Source organism: Drosophila eugracilis, unplaced genomic scaffold (assembly GCF_018153835.1).
Source record: "Drosophila eugracilis isolate 14026-0451.02 unplaced genomic scaffold, ASM1815383v1 contig_75, whole genome shotgun sequence".
In the NCBI taxonomy this organism is placed as follows: Eukaryota; Metazoa; Arthropoda; class Insecta; order Diptera; family Drosophilidae; genus Drosophila; species Drosophila eugracilis.
The window spans coordinates 1,077,816-1,104,499 of record NW_024573645.1 but is presented as its reverse complement, the minus strand read 5'-3'; the positions used below and the strand labels follow the sequence as shown (position 1 = coordinate 1,104,499).

General features: G+C 37.5%; 4 protein-coding genes across 4 annotated transcripts in view; all 4 read left to right on the top strand.

Moving 5' to 3' along the window:
* The window catches only part of LOC108105247 (protein couch potato), a 99,103-nt gene extending 91,675 nt beyond the window's left edge, over positions 1–7,428 (top strand). Inside the window, 9 exon segments of the mRNA XM_017211721.2 lie at positions 641–718; positions 786–839; positions 961–1,023; positions 2,660–2,804; positions 3,692–3,894; positions 4,209–4,567; positions 4,964–5,001; positions 5,153–5,814; positions 7,283–7,428. Of these exon segments, the coding sequence (XP_017067210.2) occupies positions 641–718; positions 786–839; positions 961–1,023; positions 2,660–2,804; positions 3,692–3,894; positions 4,209–4,567; positions 4,964–5,001; positions 5,153–5,814; positions 7,283–7,309 (1,629 nt within the window). The 3' untranslated portion in view covers positions 7,310–7,428.
* Positions 7,429–13,613: 6,185 nt separating this feature from the next.
* LOC108105304 (plancitoxin-1) lies at positions 13,614–15,552 on the top strand. The gene is given in 3 exon segments (XM_017211798.2): positions 13,614–13,762; positions 14,276–14,915; positions 14,917–15,552. Coding segments are annotated over 3 exon segments (1,098 nt in total). The 5' UTR covers positions 13,614–13,658; the 3' UTR covers positions 15,271–15,552.
* A 402-nt stretch (positions 15,553–15,954) lies between these two features.
* On the top strand, positions 15,955–18,058 carry LOC108105307 (SPRY domain-containing protein 7). Its single transcript, XM_017211801.2, has 3 exons — positions 15,955–16,188; positions 16,602–17,168; positions 17,221–18,058. The coding sequence occupies exons 1-3, from the start codon at positions 16,083–16,085 to the stop codon at positions 17,316–17,318; spliced, it is 771 nt and encodes a 256-aa protein (XP_017067290.1). The 5' UTR covers positions 15,955–16,082; the 3' UTR covers positions 17,319–18,058.
* Positions 18,059–18,125: 67 nt separating this feature from the next.
* Positions 18,126–19,743, top strand: LOC108105306 (tubulin alpha chain). The gene is given in 4 exon segments (XM_017211800.2): positions 18,126–18,456; positions 18,512–18,815; positions 18,871–19,060; positions 19,062–19,743. Coding segments are annotated over 4 exon segments (1,362 nt in total). The 5' UTR covers positions 18,126–18,230; the 3' UTR covers positions 19,704–19,743.
* The last annotated feature ends 6,941 nt before the right edge of the window (positions 19,744–26,684 follow it).

Sequence of the window (26,684 nt, the reverse complement as noted above, 5' to 3'; positions counted from 1 at the left end):
AGGTGGCGATGTAACCCAGTTGCACACATTCACATCGCTCAAAACGTAACGCTTGCCACCTCAACTCAAACATTTTCGCCTAGGTGTTAAAAATAAAAAGCTGTCAGAGCTAGGGACTCATTTAGTCCCTGCAGCTTACACACACACACACACACACGTGTATTAGTTGAAGGGGGTTTTTAGGGTGTTATACCTGAGTCACCTGTAATATGACCCCCTTATCCGCCCGCTCCCTTTTGGCCCCACCAACAAGAGTCACGTCTGTGGCGTTGTCATAATGAATTCAGCGTTTATGGCGCTTATTCCATTTGGTTTCATTATCAGTATGTACATGTGACCCCCACCACCCCCAATTACCATCACCCTCTCTCTCTCCCACTCCTTAATGCCATGTGCGTTGTGCTGGTCTAGTGGGGATGATGCCATGAACTTTTTGGCCAGAAGAGGGAAAGGGAAGAGAGGTCAGGGCATACAAAGCGCATTACAAACATTTGAAGTTGAAAATTGAGGCTGAAGGTTGTATTTGTGTTTTCGCAGCGACAACGTGACAGTTTCAACTTAATTACGTAATCATAGGAAATTGGTTTTTGTGAACTAGCAATCATCTAACCATTCTCTATCTAACTTGTCATTATTCCAGGTTCGCACACTTTTTGTCAGCGGTTTGCCCATGGACGCCAAGCCGCGTGAACTCTATTTGTTATTCAGAGCCTATGAGGTGGGTGTTTGTTAAAATATTTTATAATTTAAACATGTTTTTTAATAACGATTTTGCTTATAAACAGGGCTATGAAGGATCTCTTTTGAAAGTAACTAGCAAAAATGGCAAAACAGCATCGGTAAGTCTTTGGTTTTGTAATTTAAACCTATTTAGTTATGCAACTTATAATCCGTACTTTGTTTTTCCTTTAAAAATTCTAAATTTGATAATAAATATTTATAATAAAATCTTTTCCACAGCCCGTTGGCTTTGTGACATTCCATACAAGAGCTGGAGCCGAGGCAGCTAAACAGGATCTGCAGGTAAATATTGAAACCAAATCTGTATATCAATATCTAGACCTTCTATAATCGAAAGAACACCAACATTTAGCTAATTTTTTTAAGCAATACGACAAAAATAAAAATCCCGAAAATGATATTCTCAGCGACAGCAAAAGAAACTTACACTTTTAACATCAAGAAATTGTAAAGCACCCAAAAGAGAAAAGTACTGAAACTACAACAGAAAAATCAAAATACTTGTATACTCGTATTGCCTGGCTTAAAAATACCGTTAGGCCCCCGTTACCGCTGTTCAAGAACCGAGCTACAAGCTCCTTTTGCATCACCCAAAAATCACAAAAAAAAAAAAAAAAAAACAAAAAACAATAGCAAACAAAACGAACAAACAACAAGAATCCACACAGACACGTGCTTGCATTTGAAAAGAAAGAATCTCTTAAATTTTCACCCAATCGCATTAAGTGTTTCCCTCTCTGTCTAGCCTTCGCAGTCCCGCTCTCTCTATGTCTCTCTCTCTCTATATATATACCTCTCTACCTCTGTCTCTCTCTCTCTGTATCGATCTTTATCTCTCTGTCTAACTTATCATTGAGTTGTCTTATTGTTTTTTGGTATTTGCATCTTCCCTCTCCTCCCCTTTATTTGCTCATTCAAAGAAAGTCTTTGACACGCAGAGAACACAAATACACACGTAAACTGGTACACTCATCACACCCACACACACACCTATACACTCACACACCTTCATCTCTGGCAACAAATCTGCAAAAATGGCAAAAGCAAAAAGCACAAACAAAAAAACCAGAAAAAGCAACCAAATGAAAAGCAACGTCTCAAGCCTGTGGTGCATGTCCCCCAGCCACGCCCCTTAAAAGCCAGCCTGCCGCCCCTGGAAGAGCACTATAAGAAACCTAGAAATGACTAATCAGTATCCTTGGAGTTTTTGATGATCTCACAAAAGCGGATTTTTCGATTACTAGAAAAAGTTTGGCTTACAAAAAAATTAAACATTTTGAAAACAATAATAAATTTTTTTATATTTTTTTATAATTTAAAGAAAAACAAAAAAATAATCTCGTATCTTAATGAACTATTAATTGGACTTTTTAAATGATGAAAATTTGAATTTTGAAAAATAAAAATTTTAACCTTAAATACAGAATTAATTCTCTTTTAAACTTTTGAAAAAGCAGAATTTTTTAAAAGCTTAAAAAAGCAAACCACTTTTGATTTTAATAAGATAAAACCGCTACTTTTGTCTGAAAAAACCCATAAAATAGAAACACCTAGTCAAAACCAGCTGCCACGACCCCCAACCTAAAACTCAGATTACAGAGCAGGCACCATGCAATAAATATTCTACGTTGAATGTGTCCCCGCCCTCAGAAAACCTCAAGCAATATCTCTTTAAAAAATAAGAAAAAAAACCAAAATGAAACACGAATCTTTTTCAAAACGTTACTTTCACGCGACATTCAAAATTATTTTTGGCGAATTGTTGCAAAAGAAATACTTGAAAAATCCTCCTACCCCTTCGAAACTTTTGAACTTTGCTGAAAGAAAAAAAACTAAATTACATGACAAAAAAAATATAAAAAAAAAAAAAAAAAACTAGAAAATACAAACCGCTGTATTTTGATCTGATCATTTACAGCAGGGTGTACGCTTCGATCCCGATATGCCCCAAACAATTCGCTTGGAATTCGCCAAGAGTAACACGAAAGTGAGCAAACCCAAACCACAGCCCAATACAGCGACAACAGCCTCACATCCTGCATTGATGCACCCACTCACTGGACGTAAGTAAAAAAAAAAAAAAAAATCAAAAGAAAAACCAAATACCAAAATGAGAACTCGGCAGCTGCTAATTTCTTAAATTTTATTTCGTTTTCCTTTTGTGTATGTAGTTGATATTTCTATATAAAAATATGTTTAAGGGTACAAGAAATCCGAACCGAAGGCGTACTCGAGCACCTACCTCCTAACTATCGACAAAACCACAAACACACACCAAACACACACACACACACACAATTGAGCAGTTGAAAATGTTAAATATTGAAACAGAAAAATATAAAACTTGCTTCAAGTGCACACAACTTTAAAACTAAACATATATAAATCAGCAAATATATATCGTAAATACTTTTTGTATGCTATATCTAGTCGTTATCTCTGCATACTTCGAGTCGCTATTGAGTTATATATATATTCCCGACTAGGTTACAGCAACAATAACTACAAAATCTATATATATATAATGTACTGCACTTTGATCACTTGTAACACTTTGTGCAACTCACACACACACGCTCAGAAGAACACACTAAGACCATACACGCCTACAAAAAAAAACCTTAGAAAAAATAAATCAAAGAGCTAAAAGTTAGAAATAAAAGAAAGTTTAGAGATCTTAAATAAATAGTAAAAAAAAGATATCTTAAATTTAAAGATTAAACTTCATCTCAATAAAGAAACAAAAGACTGAGACAACGAACTTTAAACTTATAAAAGTCATTTCTTAATATATATATATCTATTTTTTTTTGTTTTCGTTTGGGAAACCGTTCTTGTTTTTACCATTTAGATTTTTGTCAACTAAAACCTGTGTTTAATACTCAAATAGTATCCCACTTAGGTGAGCCGCCATCTGATTTACAACACTATCTCTCTTCTCGACTCACAGATCTGGGTGGGCCCTTCTTTCCGGGCGGACCGGAGCTATGGCATCATCCGTTAGCCTATTCGGCCGCCGCTGCCGCTGAATTGCCAGGAGCAGCTGCCCTGCAGCATGCAACGCTAGTGCATCCGGCCCTGCATCCGCAGGTGCCAGTGCGCTCCTATCTCTGACTAAATACAGACAAAGTAATGGAGCAGCCTATGCATCAAGTAAGTCCCTTAAACCATTATTTAAATATGATTAAATTTGAAATTATTTAAGAGAAAAGTAGAACTTAAAAACTTAAAAGTTATTCAACACTCAAAACTTTGTTTAGTCAAGTTGAAGGTTTGACAGGTCGTATGAGTAATATTTTGAACATCTCTCCTTTAGGCAGCTCAAAGTTTTTATAAGATGGCTATTGGAATTGACTAATAATAACTTTAAGGAAACTTTAGCTTGCATACATTTTTTAAGTTGACTTAAGGAAAAGTGAAAGATAGACTTCTTTTATTTTAAAAATATATTTCCCTCCCCTTTTCAGACTCAAATGACCATGCCGCCACATCATCAGACAACTGCTATTCATCCCGGAGCTGCGATGGCTCACATGGCTGCGGCTGCGGCAGCTGCAGCGGCTGGAGGAGGTGGTGGAGCGGCCACCGCTGCTGCTGCACCGCAAAGTGCTGCTGCGACGGCGGCTGCAACTGCCGCAGCGGCTGCTGCTGCCTCACATCATCATTATCTGTCAAGTCCGGCGCTGGCCAGCCCTGCTGGATCCACGAACAACGCCAGCCACCCGGCCAATCCACAGATCGCAGCCAATGCGCCCTGCTCCACGCTGTTCGTGGCCAATCTGGGCCAATTTGTGTCCGAGCACGAGCTGAAGGAGGTGTTCTCTAGGTAAATTCCAACAACAAAATAACTCGATCAAAGACCTTGGTTTCTTGGTTTTTGTTTTCACGAGTTTTCTGTTTATTACGAGACACAATGAAAACTGCACTAAGATCACAAGAAAAACTATAACCACCACAGTATAAACCACCACCACACCCGATCACGATCACATACATTACCACCACCATAACAACCACGAAATCTTGTTGGCACTTTGTGAACTTTTCTTAACCGAAAAATACTAACCAAAAACTTTTGCGTTCTCTTCCTTGGTTCGTTTGTTGCCCACCATCCCACCCGATCACTCTTCTTGTATGATACATGATAACCGACATATATATATCTAACAACAAAAATTATATATATATATATATACCCAACTATGATATATTATATGCACAGTATGCCTGGCTTTTGTCGCCTACGAATGCACACAAAAGGTACGCACCCAATCACAACTTCTATGCCTATGACTTTGTCTTCAACTCTGACCTCAACAAAACCAACTTCAACTTCCTACTCCACAACAACAACGTCTGCCTCTGCCTCTGCCTATGCCCGCTGCATCTATGACCGCCTTTGAACCATCAGCCATGGCAACAGCAACTGGCTCAAGCTGCTCCACCAGTAACACCAACAGCAGCAACCATAACAACAACAACAGCAACATCGCTGCGGTGCAGCAACATCCGGTGGCATTCATCGAGTTCAAGGACCCACCGACCGCATCTCAGGCCATGCAGCAGCTGCAGGGTAAATATCTGCTCAGCTCGGATCGCGGTTCCATTCGCATCGAGTTTGCACGCAGCAAAATGATCAACGAGATGACCATAATGAACACCAAGGCACCGCCACCACCACCAGCACAAAGTGCTGCTACTGCTGTTGTTGCTGCTTCAGCAGCACCGCCACCACCACCACCATCCATGTACATCCTGAACGGCGGCGTCGGTGGGGTCGAGCATTTGCTTGTCCCAGCACCACCACCGCCACACGCACAGCATCAGCAACAGCAACTTCAGATGCAGCAACTGCAACAGCAATTGCAACTGCAGCAGCAGCAGCAGCAACAACAACATCAACAGCAATTGCATCAGCAACAGCAACAACTTCAGCTAACAGTGGCAGCACCAACATGCACCACAGCAAGCACCACCACCCACAGCAGCACCAATAGCGTTGTTGTTAACTCACTACAGCACCACCAACTTCATCATCCAAATCAGCACCACCAAAATCATCTCTTTAGAGACGTATGTATTATTCTGGGTGAACCAAATGAACCAAGTTTCTTCTAAGTCTGTGTAGCGTAATCTAACCCGAACCATTATCATTAGTAGTTGCTCGACTTAACTGCACACACCCTTACACACTCCTTTTAAGCCCATAAATATTAGAATAAGCCATTCAATCCGCAAAAAGGTTTTCACAGGCCCAAAAGATCCCCTCGTATGCATGACCCACAAAAAAAAAAGTAACTCACTGGCCTTAAACAAAATAAAAACGGGGAACCCCATTAACTATTTATAAAATTTTGCAAATTGTTATTGTTAAGCTTGCTCGTTTACTTTGCATGCTACCTCCACCAACACCACAACAACAACAACAACAACAACTAACAACAGCAGCAGCAACATCAGCAGCAAGCAACAATCCAGCAGTAATCAGCAACAACAAGTAAGAACCTAACCTAAGGGATGGCCAAAACCATATGAGTTTGGCTCGCAGCACAGACACACACCCACACTCACTTACACTCTTTTACCATAACAATTGGAGCCACATTTAAATACAAATTATGGCACACACACAATAACAAGTTATGGCTCTTTAGAAAAGGAAAAGGCAAAAAGTTGATGATGGTGTTGGGACTTCCACATAGACATCCGCTCTCTAAAAGCCTGCTTCCGTTGGGAGTCTGCTCCTTAACCACCCACCCACTGACTTAAGCACCAGTATATCTCTCTTTTTGGACCAACCACATGTGGAGGGGGGTATGGGGTTGTGACTGACGTATTTCAAATGCCAAAAGACCAAAAAAAATTTATTTTTTCAATTTTCTGCAAGAAAATAGCAACAGCAACAGGAGCAACTTCATAAAAAATGCAAAAATTAAACGCAGCATGCCACACCCATATTGCCATACACATAACCCACTTAACTTAACTTAACTTAACCACTGCAGCAACAACAACAAGCCATTCTCGTTCAAGGCATGAACTTTTCTTTACTTTATTGTAGGTTGTTTGGCCTGAAAATCAATTTGCATATTAAGGGGTGAGCATGTTTGAGCTGCAATCATTTTAACTACTTGAAAATAAAAATTTTGACTCTAAAAAGTATCAAAATCAGAAAGTAGTAGTAGTCAAGATTTTTTCAAATATTTTAAAATTGATTAATTTTTTCATATAATTTACTAGATCTTAACCAAACCTTACTTCTTAGCAGTTTTAAAGACTTTAAAATTCTTTTTACTTAAATTAAATGAAAATAAAAAGATTTTTACTCATATTAATTTTCTTTTATCATCTAAAAATAATAACTATTTTATTAATCTGTAGTTTAAACTAATAATAAATCCACGCATGGTTAGTCACACATAGTCATAGTCAAAACAGTCAGCATGTTGTAGCCGCCTCAGCACCACCGAAACCCTTAGATTTTCCCATATGCACTGACAATAACTAACTATGGTTTTTACAATTTGACAATTATTTTCAGAGGAGCGGGTATGGAATCACGGCATGATTTGCTCGCTAAGAAGCTAGAGCGGGAGATGCAGCAACAGCAGACGCAAGTGCACCACCAGACCCAGCAGCAACAGCAGCAGCCGCACCACCATACAGCCGCGCAGCACTACCACCACAGCCACCAGACAGCGCACCACCAACAACAGCAGCAGCAACAACAACAGCAACAGCAGCACCACCAACAGCAGCAGCAGCAGCAACACTTGAGCCACCACCACCATCATCATCATCATCATCAGCCGCACCACCATCAGCAGCAACAGTTCTTGATGACGCCGACAGCAACCTGACCCGGTGGCAACTTGAGCCACCATTATGCGACTCAGCACCTCCACCAGCCGTCGCACCACCACCAACAGCAGCAGCACAGCACCAGCCGATACAGACGCACCACATCTACTCGTACGTGCTGCCGGCGGTCAGTCACATAGCAGCCTGATGGAATCACATTTGAGTTTGAGCAAATCGAGGGCAAACCAAGCTCCGCATGCAACGGATTCATGCGAGGAGGCAAACCTTTAGTTTTAGACAAAAAAAAAAACATATAAAATTACAAAAAAAAAAACTAACAAAAAAACCAAACAAAATGGAAAAAATGCAAAAAGAAGTTAATTTATATGTGACAGAAGAGGAAGAAGAGAAGAAAAAGAAAAGCAGACCCCGTATAACCCAGTTTAGTGAAATTTTTCGACAGGCAACAAAAAAGCGATTTGTAGTGAAAACCAAAAACGGGATAAACTTGTAGTAAAATATACAATTTACGATAGATCGGAAGCTGAGCGAACTACTTAACTAAGTTAGTTGCAATACAGCCGATATGCCCCTATAAACGAATACACACATATATACATAAACCTATATATCAAATATATATAGCATGCTGATCAAGAATTTGTTGGTTATGTTTTCATTTTTGTAGCTTGATCAATTGATTTTGTTTAATTGTTTATTTTTGTTACAACTCCCCCTCCCCTCATTCAACCCATGACCTAACTTGACTTTCAACAAAATGGAATTGAGACATGAAATTTGAATTATTTTTATAATTTCAACTTTATTTTTCTTGATATATCAAGCAGTGTAAGGGAATAAAATATAAAAACAAAGTATAAGGATGAGGAAAATATATAATTATAGCTTAACCGAATGTGCCCTTTAAATAGCTCTCTTTCTAGAATTATGAAACAAAAAACAAAAACATAATATGAAACTAAAAACCAAAACAATTTAAATATATGCATTAATGTAATAATTGTATAACTAGTAAGGTAATTTTCAAAATGTTACTCAACAAGAAAATTCTACAAAAACAACCACAACGAGTAGTCGACGTCATCGTATAAATTTTCAATTTATATTGAGGAATACTGAAAGCTGGTTTCGAAATTTATTTGTTAAAAACATAAGAAATAACAAAATTTAAATGTGAATTTGAAATGAAAACTTAACCGATAGGATGAATGTTGCAGGTGCGCTGTAGTGAAGCAAAGACTCGAACAAAAAAAAAATAACGATTTTTAACAAAAAAAAAAAAAAAAGAAACATAAGAAGAAAAGCTGAAATGAAACTTTAACAGAAACTGGCACAGGACACTCTAAACTTTCCGCCCAGAACTAAATATGTTTTCTTTCATCAATTTTTACTGAGAATTTTCTGCGTTTCCCCTACAAAGACTTGAACTTTACTAAGAGGGCCCCCAAAAAAAACTCCATCTTATTAATATGAGAAACTATTCCTAACTAACTTTCGAAATGCTAGAACAATCAAATCACATTTCTTGCTAAACCAACGATCGATTTAGTGGGGGGAGGGGGAGTGTTGAGGAGGTAACAGCGAACAGCGGACGAGTAAATAAAATCAATTGCATATCATCTTACGTAGCAAGCAAAAGTCGAGTATGTATAACTACAAAACCAGAAAGGACAAATTATAACTACAAACAGCAGAAAACCAACTATAATTAACTATAAAAAAAAAAAAAAATAAAATGTAAAGCCTAAAGGCTAAACAACTATATATATAGTTAAATACGAAAGCAATTTATAAGCAAGCTTTTTACATAATAATTTTCAAATGTTCTTTCCACAGAGTTCGTTCAGCCTTGTTTAAACCAATTTAAGTATACATATTTATACGGATAAAATCTTTAAATTTTACCAAAGTTGTCCTTACTAATTTAACAAGTTATGTTAACCAATTCACACACAATTTGTTAAACAAAAAACAAGCAGACGGAAGAGATCCACGAACTAATTTTAAATGTTTTTTTAAAAGCTTAGTTTAGGGTAAATGTGACTAGACATACCAAAGGCATATTTGACAAAAAAAAAAAAACACAATTGTTAAGAGATAATATGAAAAAAGAAACACATTTATTAATTGGTCAATTTTTAGCCCTTTTCTAAACATTATGTATTCTTTTAAATACTTTACTTATTTTAATTTCTGTCTAACTTTAGTCGAATGTAAAATGCATATTCCGTCCAATTACATTTCGTGCTTTCCTCTTGCCCTAAAATCAATATCATCTCTTCGCCAGCATCGCGTTGGTTTGATAACCATCATTATTCAAAGTTAAGAACAGAGAGGTCTACTTATAAGTCTGTAATCCTAACACACACACACACACACACACACGGTCACCACAAAGAGACAAGTAAATTAGTTAAAGTTTTAGTGTCTAAGCAAGAAAATGTTTAATTATACATATAATATACTAATGCATATCATAAAATTGCGCCTTTCAAAAACAATTTAAGAAAACCAACAAGAAGCCCGATGATGGAAAACAAAAAAAAAACAAATATTTACAACTACAAATAAGCATAAATAACGAAACAAAAACAAATTAATAGATGCTAAAGTATGAAACAAATATTTTCGAAATTAATTTTTAGCGCCTAAGATAGGCCGGCGAGCCCAAAAGTATGCAACAAAAGCAATGGAAATACGCATAGGTTGTGTGTGTGCCGGTGTGTGTGTGTGTGCGTGTGACTGGGAAAATCGTGTGCAATTTTCACTAACAGAGATAGAGAGAGAAAGAGAGGGAAAACCAGCGCGGTGGCAAGGTTGTTCAATCCCCACCCCCCAAAAAAAAAAAAACAAACGAAGAACCATTTCGAGGCTTGATTTCCAGACATTCTTTAAACTAAATTTCATAGCTCTATATACAACCAGATCTTACAGATCTGCAGCATGCAAATATTAAACTAGAAATTGGGAATATCTCAACAACACCAGATAAAGATGAAGTGGAAAACAGAGGAAAAACCTTGCTCGTAAATCGATAAACTAATGAAAGCGAAAAATGAATGAATGACAGAAAAAAAACCTAAACTAAACAATATGAATTATGGGAACATTATATGAATATATATACACACACACACACACATATATATTACAAGATTTTTGAAAGAAACGAAAAACTAAATAATAATAATTACAAAACAAAGAAAAAATAACAAATACATATCAGAAAACGGATAATGAACAAAATGAGAAGAAACTTTTACAAGAAGAAAGAAACAACTTATTAAGTATAAAATAAAACCGATATGTTTTGATGTGGTTTTTAAATTTTTAAAACATTGTAAGCGTAAAAAGCAGTTACCAAAAACAAAGTATGGGGAAAGAAAGCATAACTGAATGAAAAGCTTAGTAATAGATTACGGAACTACTTACATAAATGCTAGCTATATGCTTACATAGTAATGGCATATCTACCATATGTGGCAGTAATAGAAAGACAGTAAACAGTAAAAGTAAATCAGTAATACAGTAAATATTCTTATTAATTATTGTATTTATTGTTTTTACTTTAATTTGCGTCTCGAAAATATTTACTTGATCCTTTTGTTTTTTAATTTAAGTTCCCTCCCAATATTGCCTTATGTTTGCCTAAAAAAAAAAAATAATAATAAATATATAACTAAATTATAAACAATTCAATACTAATTTCTAAGTAATTTATATGTATATGTATTGTATACCTCTATGATAAACCCATATATAAATATACTTATATCATTTGTGTAGCCTTAACTTAGAACTTTTCAATTGACGGTATTAATTATGCATAATAAAACTTTATATTTTGTTCGTTAAACAAATTTTCTTATTGTTTCATTTTCATTATCAGAACTCAAATATCACACACACACACGCGATAAACCTTTGAAGAAACGAATTTTAAATTAGTGAAAATTTTTGCAAGAAATGGAAATTAAAACCAACTATACAATTACATAAATTAAACTACATATATGAATCTCTCTCCCCAATTAAAGTTTTGAGTCATTTGAGGGAGAGCCAACTAGAAAAGCATTATACTCAACCACAGAGCCGAGAAAATCGCTGTATGTATAGTATCTATAGGAAGTTAAGTAGGAAAGGATCTGATATTGAATATTGAAAATATCAAGGCAGAGCTAGAGGGAAACCAGCAGTTAAATGAAGATAACACAAGTCAAAACATATCAAACTCGTGCCCGATTAAAACTATATATACACTATATATATACATATATATATATATATATATAATTGAAAAGCAGCCACAAATTATGCGCAGCAATTTTCAAAAAGTATAAAAAAACATAAAGAAAAAACCGAAAGTCTAACGGGAAAATGCAATTTTTATTTGCATAACTCAAAGTTGAGTCTACTTTTATCCGTAAATAATACGAAAATAATGATTAATATTAATTACAAAATATTAAAAACTACAACAAATGGCAAATATTTGTCTATTTTGAGGCTCATTTATTTAACAACATTTTCGCGAAACAAAAGTTCGACTTTTTCTTTTTTTAAATCGAATAAAGATCTTTTGCTAATATTGTAAAAAAAACAAAAAACAAATTGATTTTTCAAAGCAAATGAAAAAAAGAAAACTTATAGCTAAATATTATTATTATAAAACTTACATAAAGCAGAAACAAAACTCGTATATATATAAATATAAATATCAGCCTTGTTCTTTATATATATATATTTGAAAAACCGAAAAAAAATAAGAAAAAAAACATACAAAATATTAATAAAAATTATTAACTACTATAAAACATGAAAATGAATACAAAACAAAAAAAAAACATAAAAAATATTTAGCGAAAATATTGTATTGTGAGTTTAAATGTATTGTTGCATACGAAACCAAAGAGATGACATAACAAATCGGTAAAGTTAAGTTAAATGTAAAACTAAATGGCAATACCAACCGATTGGCAGTGACAGTTGATTGACAAGAAAAGACAGGAAAAGCTGAAAACCCAGAAGAAAAACAGAAAAGTACAGATCAGAGGCAAACCGAAAACATAGAGAAAGGTGAACCATTTTTTCACAGACAGCAACCAGCGATAAGAACTAAACGAAATTGAATTCAATTTAAATGAAAATTACCAAACAGATTATTTCAATTCAAAAATGATAATAGCAGATGCAAGACAAATTATACAATTTGATAATAATAATATTTTCAAGCGATCTCGAAGAGAGGAGGGAAAAACAAAGAGGCACAAACGATATGCAGCCGAAACAACAAATCGCAGTTTGCAGCAGGCGACAAATTATAATAATAATAATACGAATAATAAATAAAAACTTTAACAATTGTTTTGTGTAATTGTAAAGAATTGGAATTTGTTGTGCCAACAGATGGATGGGAGAGAGATACTGGCGAATATGGATCGTATTGTAGGGGATTGCGTTATAGGACATATCAGTTTAGGGATCTGCCTATGTAAACTATTTTATTTTTTAGTGAATTACCTTTATGTATATTTTTGGTTCGTTTTTCTTGTGTTATGGGGTATATCAGTATATCAAAATTTTTTGTTAAAAATTGTATATATTTATTTAAAGAATTTTTAACAAACATTAATACAGGAACATGTCAGGACTTATAATTTCAGTAACTTGAAATTTCCGCCAATATACATCTTTTATATTTATATCAACGTAGGGTACTTGAAATATTCGTTATAGCCGCACTTTTTAGCTCATTTGCTTATCTCTCAATTCTCTTTTCCAATGATCTTTGGCAAGAAGTTGCTAACCCCTCAGATGACAGACAAAGTGTTGATAAGCTGAGTACAAAGAGAGAGCAAAACCCAAAAGCAGGTCACTTATTCATAAGTGCAATTTTAAGATAAAAGAGGAAAACAAAAACAGATCGCAGCTTTTATTTGTTTTAAACTTTCTACCCGGTAAGTATATAGAAAGAGAGAAACAAAGAGATCTCCCTGTTTAGCTGGGACACCCTGTACAATGGCAGCCGTTGATTGATTTGGATTCATTATCTTCCACTCAGTTGTTTTCCGAGCGAGCAACTTGTAGGTTGTACAATGCGATCTCTGTGTTTTTTCCTGCTAATCTTTTGGTTTTCATGCCAAAGCGAAGCTAAGGCTAAGGTGTCCTGCAAGGATGAGTCAGGCAATGATGTGGACTGGTAAGTTTCCTGATTGAAAGTTATATTTTAAACAGTTTCTAAATAAAATATTTGCTTTGCTAAAAGTATTTACTTATGGACAATGTTCTCGCTAATATTGGCATTTGAAAAAGGTTACATTTTGCTCTTCTAATTGATATTGCTGTTTACAAACCATTAAACATTGCCAGCACCTGAGTATATAGCTAAAATGAGTTTAATATTTTGATAAGAGTTATTCCAAAGTTATTAGACTATTCAGTTTTTATTATTCTATTAAAGTCCCAAAATAAAACTTATGTATACTTGTATTTGTATTTTCGGAAATAGCTACATAATCGGAACTAGAACTGATAACAATTTGTAGTCTTTAATAAGCAACATTTTTAATCAGTAAGTTTTTAGTAGTTTTTTAATTGGTTAATTTAATCTTTGTTCTCTTTTTGCTAAAAGAATATATAAACTCTGACTTCAAGAATAGATTTTTAAGGGCAAAAAATAGGAATTCTATATTTTTTATTTTCACAATTTCAGGTGGCACCTTTACAAGCTGCCCAAGCACTATCAGCGCAATGATCTGGGCAAGGATACCAGTGGCTTAAAGTATCTGTATGTCACGAGCCAGAGCTACGACACCTGGCAGATGTCCGGGAACTTCATAAGTGATCCTTTGTCCCTGCCAGCCCAAACCCTTAACCCATTGAATCAAGATCCCACTCATACTCTTCTGGCTGCCTACAATGATCAGCAGCCAAATGGAACGGTCTTCAGTACTGGAGGTCATGCCAAAGGAGTGGTGGCCAGCGATGGAGAGACTGCCATTTGGATTGTACATTCGGTGCCGAAATATCCAACTATTCCGGAATATACATATCCCAACTCTGGTGAACAATACGCTCAGAGTATGCTCTGCATCACTCTGAAGGCTGAAGATCTGGAGAAGGTTGGTCAGGTGTTGGTCTACAATGAACCACATTTCTACTATGAAAGGAATCCCCTGGTCAGTCGATCGGATGAACTGTTTCCAAGTTTGGAAAGAGCTTTGCATGGTCAATGGCGGACGGAGTCCCCGTTCCAAAAGGACGTTGATCTTCGCAGCTTGGATGGCAAGAAGTTCCGTCTGTTTGGAAAGAGTGGACGTGCCAACGTGGAGCTGTATGCCGATGTGGTGGCCCCCTGCTCTGGATGTCAGTCTCTTTGTGGAGGCATGGCGTGATGGTACTGGCAATTTGCCAAACAGTTGCGATAAATCGGACAAAGTTCTCAATGTGGAGTCTATATCCAATCCAACTCTATCCGTGGACTTTAGGACAACCCAGGACCATTCCAAGTGGGCAGTGTCTCGCCCTACGGGCGTTCTGATCTACCACTGGCGTGTGGGTGGAGGCGATTGGATTTGTGTGGGTGACATCAACCGTCAGCAGGGTCAGCTGCATAGAGGTGGCGGCACTGTTTGCCACAAGAGCTCGAGGGTTTCCAACTTGTACCGCCAGCTGGTAGCCAACTACGACAAGTGCTCCGAGGAGTAATGGGATCGGGATTTTATAATAAAATTTCATAGAAGCGGTATTTGTAAATCAAGATGAGAAATGAAAAATACCCTTCAATACAAAAATGTCTTTAATTTTGAAAAACATAAAAATGGAGTCAATAGTAAAATTAATGGTACTGTGTTTAGCACTATCTGATATGATATAAAGTACCTGAAAGTGTACCAAACATAACAGCTAAGATTTATAGTACGTATGTATGTTTTCATTATTTTTAATTCTTCTTTGTCAAAAAATAAAGGGCAGCACTTTAGTAATGAGTATAACAATGGACTTTCAAATATTTGATTTCAAGAATTCTTGATCGACTTAAACACTGTTAAGACCTGTATCACGAAGGCTAGCGCTAATCTTCCATCACAATTTTGACGGACATTTTTAGTACTAAGTCAATGCTAATGATTGACTTTAGTTATACACTAGATGGCGACAATTGAAACAAGGTAAGGTTTATTCCCAGTAAAAATGAGTTCTTCCTTTGTTAAAAACTAATAAATAAACTAATAATAAATTAATTACCACAAAAGAAAATAAAAAAAACTTTTAATAAACCAATTTATTTAAATATAAAACTTATTGCCAAAAATAATTTTCTGGCGCCACCTATATTTCACTTCGCTTTCTCGCTGCTCTCAACATATACCAAAAAATACAAAATATAGTATGACCCTTTGATATACAGAACATCTGTTCACAAAAACAAAACCAAACGAAACAGCGAAAAAGATTTGCGATTTGTTTAAAAAGCAAAATTAAACAAGGTCTTCAAGTAAACCCACATCGATTTAGGGATGTTCTGCTGCCTACGCACCTGTCTCAATGGAGGACACATAAGGAAACCAACAGCTGCCAGTCGCCTACGGGAGCCCGATGTTCATTTGGATGCAGCGCATATGGGTAATATTTCAATCAGAGAAACTATGTAGCTGATAATAACCGTTATATAGTGAATCTTAAAGATAATATATCCTTTTGAAGGGTTGTTATATACTTCCTGACTTAAGTTGGTTCTCTCCCTAAAAGTCTCAAATAGTAATTTCTAACAAGTGTGCTTTTCGATAATGATTGATAGCTATAAAGATAGCAGAATTTGAAAGAATTTGATTAGAACTAGATATGATATGATATGGTAGTATTTAAGAGTACAAGAAGGCTAAAAAAGCAACTAATAGAAATTAAAAAAAAAACTCAACAACTTACATATATGAAAGTTATATACATATGTATGTATCTACAGAACTACAGCTCTGCCTTATGCATGATCAAAACCTTATTACATCCTGATAACTAAAACATAATATACTCTTCAGGACCTGATGTTATCCTACTGTCTCACCAGCTTCGAGTAACTGGAACCGGAGGCGTTCTGGCCACAGCTCCTTTGGTCCAATCGAAATCTTACTTCGAGGTCAAGATCCAGCAGGGAGGCAGTTGGTCCGTGGGTTTGGCAACCCGACAAACGGATCTAAGTCGGAAGAGTGGAGGCGGAGATCGTGAGTCCTGGTGCCTGTGCTCCGACAATGCCACACGCCATAATGATCAAGAGGTAATCCGACCAGTGGTGCAGGCTGCTTGCACCACCCAACCATCACGAACGCCCAATGGAATCCTCAACAATAGTGCTGCCAAGGCAGCTGGACTTATTGCCATCGAAGATCTGCAGCAGGAAGATCTGTTAATGACCACCGGAGTGGCACCGTCCGATGTGGGTATCAGTGATTCGTTAATAACATCGCCACAACGAGATTTTCCCGACGAGGGCGATATTGTAGGCGTGGCCTTTGACCATGTTGAGCTAAACTTCTACTTCAATGGAAAGAATTTAGAGGTTCCCTTCCGAAATGTGCGAGGCGCAGCATTGTTTCCCGTGATTTATGGTGAGTACATTTTGACTCAAAGTAAACCCATTTTAATCTATATATTTTAAAGTGGGCAATGGCGCCATCCTGGACATTATCTTGGATAATTTTTCAAATAGTCCACCACCTGGATTTGAGCGTATACTTCTGGAGCAGTCTCTACTCTAGATAACCTATAACAAAGAGCCTTGAACAAACTAGCAGCTTCAGAACAAAACATTGAAAAAGATATCTAAGAATAGTGCATTTTAGGACTATAGAGCAGTTTTTAAATCCAGATATCAAAGCTCTTTTGAGTAAGAACTACCTATGAGAACCTATGAGAACTTTGTCTTTAAAGACAATTTATTTATATGCATTTTGATTTCGATCATAAGGACATAAAGTCATTTCAATTATAGTCAAGTTTAAAAAGTTGAAAATGTATAAAAAAACATTATGGTCTTACTACACTTGCAGTATTTCTGTCCCTAGTCAAAAAGAAAAACTTATAAAAGGACTTTTTCTTGCAAATATTTCTAGAAATGGCTTTCAAAGACGGTTAATAATACCCTCTTATAGTCCTGAAATGCACTATTTTTGTCATTTAGACAACAGGTGTATAAACTTTGTAACCTCTCTAGTCCTTATAATCCCCAAAACCGAAATGTATTTGTTTTATTCTATTAATATTTTGTAAATTATTTACGTAGCTTGACCTCGCGACTGCTTTTGTATTATACACCGACATACATATATATGTATCTGAATACCAGGTCCATTTTTTTTGTAGGAACTAGATCACACAAAATCAATTCGAACTTCTTACACATTCCAATTTACAACGGCAACGTACTCGAGCACGGAATTACCTAAACTAAATTTAAGAATATATATCTGTATATCTAAATAAATTATATCTACATGTATCTAACGCTTTGAAAAACTGATTAATCCGCGCGCGGACAATAAATCAATGTTATGTACTTAAACGAAAGTTTTCCGTGTTCAGTTTGTCAATAACTTTTGGTTTGATTCAGGTTCGGAAAGATTTATGTCTCCAGAGTTAAGAAATTAAGGTACGAAATTAAGATATGACATATGTCTGGAAAGGGGGAGATCATCCAGATTCACATCGGCCAGGCCGGCGTCCAGATAGCCAACGCTTGTTGGGAGCTCTTTTGCCTGGAGCATGGCATCTTGGCCAATGGAAGACTTATGCAAACGCCACTCGATGACTCGTTTCTGACCTTCTTTGAGTTCACCAGCAGTCATCCATGTGTACAGCCTCGCATTGTGATGATCGACACGGAACCCACAGTTATCGGTAGGTTTTAGTAATATCTTATAAAGTTTAAATTAACGTGGATCTCTCTTTCCAGATGAAATCCGTTCGGGTTCCTATCGCAATCTCTTCCATCCGGATACCTTGATCTCTGGCAAAGATGATAGCGGCAGTAACTTTGCCAGGGGCTATAATCTGATGGCCAGTGAGCTGTTGGAACGATCTATGAATGCCATTCGTCGAGTGGCCGATCGCTGTAGGAATCTCAGGGGCTTCCTAGTCTTCCGGGCAATTGGTGGAGGTTCTGGTTCTGGACTAGGCACCCGTATTATGGAGAGACTCGTGGATGACTTTGGCAAAAAGATGACTGTTGTGGAGTTTCTAGTGTATCCCTCACCTTCGTAAGTTATTGGCTATGATTTGTATCTTAAAGATAGTAATACCGTACTGATCCAGGATCTCCCCGGTTATTGTGGAGCCCTATAACGCCCTGTTGGCCGCCCACTTCTCCATGGACTGCACTGATGTGTCGTTTATAGTAGACAATGAGGCACTGTACGATATATGTGCGAATACGCTTAATGTCCCGGCACCCACATACACAAATCTCAACCGAATCATCGCCCAAGTGGTATCAAGTTTTACAGGCCTCACAGCGATTTGGCGGAGGATCGACCGTGAGTTTCCAGGAGTTGCAAACGAATTTGGTGCCATATCCACGTATCCATTATCCGTTGATCAACTATGCCCCTTTGGTTCCCATTTCGCATTCGCAATTTGTTAATATGTCGACGGCCCAGCTAACTGGTCAGTGCTTCCAGATGAGCAACCAAATGGTTAGGTGTAATCCATGTCATGGCAAGTACATGGCAAGTGTACTCCTTTACCGCGGTGATGTCGCCCCCAATGAGATCAGTTCGGCCCTGGACAGCATTAAGAGGAACAGGTCTTTCAGATTTGTCGACTGGTCGCCCACAGGCTTTAAGATCGGCGTATGTCCCATGCCTCCGTATTATGTACCTGGCGGTGATCTGGCGCCCACCAATCGCGCCTGCGCGGCCATCTCGAACAACACGAACATCCGGATCGCCTGGTGCCGCCTGGTCAACAAGTTCGACAAGCTATATCAACGGCGAGCCTTCGTTTATCATTATGTGGGCGAAGGGCTCGAGGAGGGCAACTTCAACGAGGCATCCGAGAATATTTGCCAACTGGTGCATGACTATCTGGAGGTGGATGCATCGGCTCCTACGTCACGTCGCGAATCCGATCCGGATGAAGATGACTGAACCAAAATTCTTTATAATAAATTCTCTGTATAAAAATATACATACTATTCCTGTCTATTCAAGTCAATTCTTTATCTTAATTACAGGCGGATTTAAAAAGAGTGCTTCTTTGTCCTTTACTGATATTCTTAATAATTATTTATAGGCCTAATCGTGATACCTCTAGAGCTATGGAGTTGGAAAGTTCCAAACTTATAACAACTATTCATCCTAAATCCATTTGCTCAGTTGAACCTCTAAGGACTTTTTATATAAAGATAGTTAAATAAATATTAAGAAAAAATGGTAAACCGAAACTTTTTTATTAGAACATTGATATGTTAAGTTATTCCCCATATTATTTACTACTTTCAAATACTTAACAAAAACTTTTATACACATTTTTTCTGAGAGTATCTTTTGATTCGTTCTTTAAGCCAACCCAACCCATTTTATTTATTTTCTTTTTTTTAAGCTTTCGTCAGCTTGAAACCGTTGGCCAAATTAAGTATTTATGGTTGGCTAAAACAAACATTGACCCAGCCTGCAATTTGCGTTGCTTGACCCCAGCACCAAAAGGGGCAAGGGTAAAGGCAAGGCAGGGGTCCAGATCGAGTTAATGGGCGTGGCCAGTCGGGCCGATATGGGGTATAATTAAAATGATCGCAGCCCGAGGGTTTAGCACGTACCGAGGCAAAAGTCGCGCTTATCGCGATCGCACCCAGGGCAAGGTCTTTCCTGATCCGGCATCTTCGGATCATCTTCATCCCGGGATGCCTTAAGATGATGCCCCCCTCTGGGACGTTCCCTTTAGCTTCTTCGAGCTTTCTGTGTGACGTGACTTACGCACGCTTAATGCTCGATTATCGATGAAGGGATCTTGGCCAGCACGCAGACCGCTCACTTGGCCATCTTATCAGCTGGCTGGATGACTTTTGGTGTGGTCCTTTCGCAGGATGACCGCTGTTATTAAAGGCATTATCATTATGAGATCCCGGTGCCTTTTCCGCCAATTCCTTTGTGTGTTAACTGTTGCTAATCTTAAATTGAAGTCGAGTTTTTTATTTTTCTGCTTTTAGTTTTTAATTTTGCAGCGTGAGAACCGCTGCGTGTGGCTTTAACCCAAAGTTTTTTTCTCCATTTTTTCAGGGGGTGTTAATGAGCTAAAGGAAATGCCAAAAGGACCACCTTGAGCTGATTGTTAGTTGGAGGATTAAGCTGTTATTTCGATCGACATGAGCTAATAAAGCAATTTGGCCATATTGCCAAAAGGTAAGATCAAAAAAGTCCAAAAGGGGTAGAAATAAAATGCAAAGAAAATGTAATAAAAGGAAGAATGGAAGGGAAGGACGACCCCTGGACGACCACAACATTTGAAATATCTAGTTAACTCTGGGGCCGCTCTGACCTCCTTTATTTATGCACTAATCCGTGGGAAATGCTCGTCGAGACACCTGGGGCCGATTTATGCCACAAACGAAACGAACAAAAGGAACAACAACCATTGCAACTCCGCACCCGCAACAAAAGAGACAGCAATTTTTTGGGATTCCATTAAAAGTCGATTAAGAAATGCTCTATGTGGTAGTAATTATTTGAAACTAAGTTACAATATTCGATTATAAACATAATTGGTAAATACTGTAAGATTTTGAAAGGAAAGACTCACAGATGATAAGTTAATCGATAAACTTTAAATATTTTGAAATATGTTATTAAACTTAAAGCACATAAAAGGTAATTTTATAACTTATTGGCTTATCTTATCTTATAATGGTCCATAGATCCACCCAATATAGTTCGTGGAAAACACCAAAGGCGTATCTTCTAATCGTAAATCTTAAAATCTGTCTGCAAAATGACAAAATGAACATTGAAGAGGTTATAATTATTTCTAAATCAAGGCAAGTAGTTTATTAAAATCCAAAAAATTCACACCTAAACATAAACAGATATTAAAATGTATCTAAATAGATCTTAACTACCTTTATAGCCTCTTAAAATAGAGTATACCGTACAGGTAAAAATATTAAACAACCGTCGAGTGAATTAATAAAGCGCCTTGCGAGGCGGCCACGCATTAAACGACACACAGGCCACAGCGAAAAAACAAACACACACAACACATTGCAACCAAAGAGGCAGGAAGAGCTCTATTCAAAGGAACCATGATGCCACATGTGTACGAATTCGAATAGATGCCACATGACTGACCACTCCAATGCACCAATGCACTCCACATTTGTTGTTGCCTGTTTTTTTTTTCATAGCCGAGGGCAAACATTTTGGAATTGCAATTTTCGACTTCATTTCCAGGCTTTGAACGCCTTGCCTGGCTTTGGGTTTTTCTTTTCTTTTTCCTTGAGTTCGAGGCACAAGGCAACACCTACCAAAGGCACCAAATGGGCAAAAAAACACAACGGCCTGCTGAGCCAACGGTGGGCGGCAGAAACTGTGGCAGGGTGGGTAGGGAAGGATTTAGGACACTCAGAAAAAATCAACTTTCTTTTGGGAACCTATTTAACATTGAGTGTATGGACTAAAATTATAAAATAGAGAACTAAAAATTTATTGTTAGAAGAATCTTTGATAAAAGTTCTAGTCATAAGAGCTTAAAAGTTAGACTTAGCTAGATTTTCTCTTAGTGTAATCCACGCAGCAAGTGTTTCGATTTATGTTTTTGCGCCTCAGCCGCCACAGCTAGCTAGCTAGCTAGCTACATGCCACATGCTCTGGCTCTGACTCTGACTCTGACTCCGCTCGACTGCGGCATTTTCATTCAAAATGTTTAACCAGCCCCGCCGCAAGACCACTTGTTGCTCTTTTATTCATTCAATTTGTCAGTTTTGCACTAGCAACAAAACGATACCCCAGTCCAAGTCCAAGTCGAAACGAAAGATCTGTTTCCCCTGCAACTACCCTCCTCTTCATCTAGCTGGTGGAACGAAGTCAAAAGGTTATCGCCACACTTGCCGCATTTATACGGGCCTCATCATGTGGCATGATCATCATCACAACGATGATTATGATGCCGATCGCAGTTGTGGGCATAACGCCGATCTCTCCTCCGTTCCATGTTTACATGGCAAAATTATTAGTGGTAATATTTGTGAAATATTTGTTTTCTAATCTGTAAACACCAATCATATTAGCAATTTGAATATGACAGCGCCAGCTCCAAACAGTAACAGGCCTTGTTGTTGCCTTTATTTGTGCGCTACGATAGGGGGTATATCGATTCTGGGAGAAAGTTGGTACAGACTTCAAATATTTAATAGGATAAGTGGATACCATGGCATGTAATACAAATCAGAAGTAAGATAAGAAAGAAATTATCATGATCCCTAGATCAGAGCATATCACTTGTGGAAAATAATATAGGTTATATATGGAATGTGAAAACATATTATCCAAAAATGATGAATGATGAGACGAAGTTAATATTTATAAAATATTATTAACTAAAAGTTAAAATTGTTTCCACATTATTATGTTATATATTGATTTATAAATTGATTATATTTTTAAAGAGCATTAAAATATTCGTTGACCCCCAAAGACATCCCATTTTTATAGGGGCCGTTTTTGTGGTCAACGGTCAGTGGCTTTCGGCTAGTATTTTGGTTATTATGTTTGGTTCGCCCGGTTGGCATCGATGGGTGGGTGGGTAGGTGGGGCGTGAGTTATTATCTATTCAATTGTTGCACTTTGCTGCTTCCTATTGCCTTGAGACATGGCAATGGATATGCACCCATCCACCCACCGCCTCCACCCTTTCTTTCTCGAAAATTTGTTGCTGTGCAGTTATGAGGCGAGTGCCATGAAATTTATGATAAATGCCAAGATCTCTGCAGCTTTGAATCCGACTCGGCTCGTTAGCCGTCCACCATCAGCATCGTTTACAACACTTTAAGAGGATTTTACTGCAGCCCCGGAGTCGCCTCGACTCCATTGGCAGCCATTAGCAAGCCAATTGACATACTCCTTGACAGACAGACTCTGAGGAGAGCTCTTAGTGCATGGAATTTATCATTGACGATGGATCGACGGCGTCGGTGGCGATGGCGGAGGAGGCATTTTGCCAAAAATGGCACAAATAACGACATAATTTGGCCACAGATCTGGCCAACATCAGAGATCAGCAGAAGGCAAAATTTGCAACATGCAACTTGCAACGACAATCGACATATGCAAATTGACTGTGAAACGCAGACGACGACGCACGCGGGATAACAGCCAAAAATGGTGTGGAAATCGTTAGGCCACTTTGTATGTGCACTGAAAGAAAAGTATAAGCTAACCAAATTAAAAAAAACTTATAATATTTCTAGAAACAAGTTATTAAAACATAAAATCCAAAAATTTATTTATAATCCTTATAACCAAGAATGTCTCCCCTTATACAAAGAATGTTTTGACCTCCTTTTAATTTTTAAAAATTTTATGAAATACAACTACTTGATACAATTTTCCCTCAGTGCCTTTCCGGTCGTGCCTTCCATAGCTCGCACATAAATAATTCAATTAGTTAAAGTAGAAATTAGCGGGCAACAAAACAGTTTGTGAAAAGATTTGCCAATCTGACAGTCTTTGATCTCTCGGGGGCCATTTGAGCCGGCAGGCAGATGACATCATCTGGCCAACTAAACAAAAACGGTCAGATCAAATGGATTTTTATGCCGCTTGACTAAATGGCTAAATGCTTGGCCAGTTAGCATTCGAAAAGCCTAGGCCATGTTTGAACTTGAAATTCCATATTAAGTGCATTTTGAAATAGAATCGACGAGTGAAACTGAGTCGGAGTTTATTGTAGTTTTTGTTATTATTTTTTTTTTTTTGGTGCTGGCATGGTAATTACTCTGGCTAAAAAGACTCAGCCTCTTGGCCCCACTGCAGTCGCTGCAATTTGAGCAACAAAAAAGTCAAATTCTGCACTAAACGCAATTAATCAAGCGCCTTGGGTCGTGCCTGGCCAAATGTTTTCCACTCCTAATGATGCCGTGGTCATATAGTCCATAGTGCTACACCCTCTCTCTCTCTCTCTCTCTCTCTCTTACTCTTCATCTCCAAGCAATTGCTCAAATATGGCCTGGGTCAAAGTTCAAGCCGACTGCAAACTGTGCTTAATGTCTCACTTATGGCCAAAAAGACCAGACCGAAAACCAAGCCTTCGCCGTTGCGTGAGAATGTTTTTTTGGGGCCACGAAAAAAAAACGCTGAGCGTTTGTCAAGCTCTAATTTTCCCCGACTCACAGTCACGTGTCTCGAAGCCAATATCTTGATGGATCGACCAGCTGGATATCTCGATTGGGGAGTCAGGCATTATATGGCCTGATAATTTGGCTTAAATGCGTGGCCAACTCCACTCAACGGCCGTCGGTAATCGCAGGGTAAATTAAAGCTATTCAAAGTGCTATACAGACTTTGGGATACTTGGTTTATATTTTTAACTAAATAGAAATTTAATTAAAAATATTTTAAAAGTTAAAAGTTAAGTTTAAAATGATGTTTTTTAAACTGAAAATATTTATTTATTGGTTGTGACTTTAACATCTGCCAATACTTTGCCCTAAAGTAGTTGAAAAACCATAAAGAATTCTAAGAAATTTATAACTTTAGTTAACATATAAAAACCCCTCAAGAAACCCAATATACCCATCCCGATCCATCCATACCCTTGTCTAATAACTGTCTTTGGAAGTCGTTCCTAATCCTAATCAATTTTGAACGCCTCACGAGGCGTCATAAATACGCTCATACTAAAGATAAAGACTTGGAGGGGCAGGAAGAGAGCGCTCATGGCAAAAAAGGAGGTTGTAATTTAAGCATTTTAAAAAAAAACATTGCCAAAGTGTTACAATTTCCATTAGTTACAGTTATTTGGCCGAAACAGAGAGTGAGTGTGAGGCAACCAGGGGCTCCGACCAACAGGCACAATTATCAACTTTTTGCGTTGATTACGATGATGGATTATAACACTTTGCCAGTGGTTCGACCAGTGGCGGCTAGAAAAACTGGACAGGCCGACAGCGAAATTGAATGAGCGGCACAAATGGCAGCACTTGGGGGCAGGGCAGGAACCAACTTTGCCATTTCTTATATATATAATACATAAACATATGCATATATATTGCGTTGTGTATCCTGGACTTGGGGGCACAGAAATTAATTTAACAGCTTGACAGGATTATGGGAGAACAGGGTCAGCAAAGCCGAGGAAAAGCCTGCTGACAGGCAGCACGAAAACTGATTGGTCACAAGTCAAAATCCAGAGACAAGCCGCAGCTCTTGGCAGCCCTTGAGGCCATGGCGAATGTGGCCAGAAGTTGGAAACTGTGGCCAATTAGCGGATCATTTAACACGTGCCTCCAAGTGCTCCTCCAAAATCCGAAAGGGGGGAATGACCCAGCGACACAGGTGCACTTGCCACTCCATCTCGCTGTCTCCGGGTGTGCTAATTGAGCCGCGATCTATGACAAACATAAATGTATTCGGGGAGGAGCCCAAAAAACATGCAACAGAAAGAGCTGCCACTTGTATTCCGAAAACCGAAACAAAAAATGCTCTTTAAAATAATGGTATTTAAGAAATTCAACAATAACATAAACAAATTCTGGCTAGGAAGCTATTCACTTTGATCAATCAATCTGCCGATTAATAAGTTTATTGTTTTGTTAAGATATACAACATTTTTTAAATCTATAACAGCTGCAAATGTTTGTTGGATTTTATTATGAAATATTTAGTGCTTAAATAAATATTCAAAGATTGAAAAATGTATTTGGGTTGCCGAGACTGAGAATGCCTGATTTATTTATTTTTCTAATTAAATTATTATTTTACAAAGTAAATTAAATTTGTTTTCTTGGTTGGCTTTTTATTGGTTAAATTTATGTTTTCTTTTCTGAATAGTAGAGTTAATATTCCAAATCTCTCTCTTCTTAAATCATACAATCTGTTGATAGAGTATAGCTAGCAAGAAGTCAGCTTAACGATCATTGA

What these genes read in the sequence shown, in the direction of transcription:
- LOC108105307 (XM_017211801.2), top strand. Translation starts at nt 16,083, where the DNA reads ATGTTCTGCTGCCTACGCACCTGTCTCAATGGAGGACACATAAGGAAA. An exon ending in TTTGGATGCAGCGCATATGG is followed by an intron (nt 16,189 to 16,601) that starts GTAATATTTCAA and finishes TATACTCTTCAG; the next exon opens with GACCTGATGTTATCCTACTG. An exon ending in ATTGTTTCCCGTGATTTATG is followed by an intron (nt 17,169 to 17,220) that starts GTGAGTACATTT and finishes TATATTTTAAAG; the next exon opens with TGGGCAATGGCGCCATCCTG.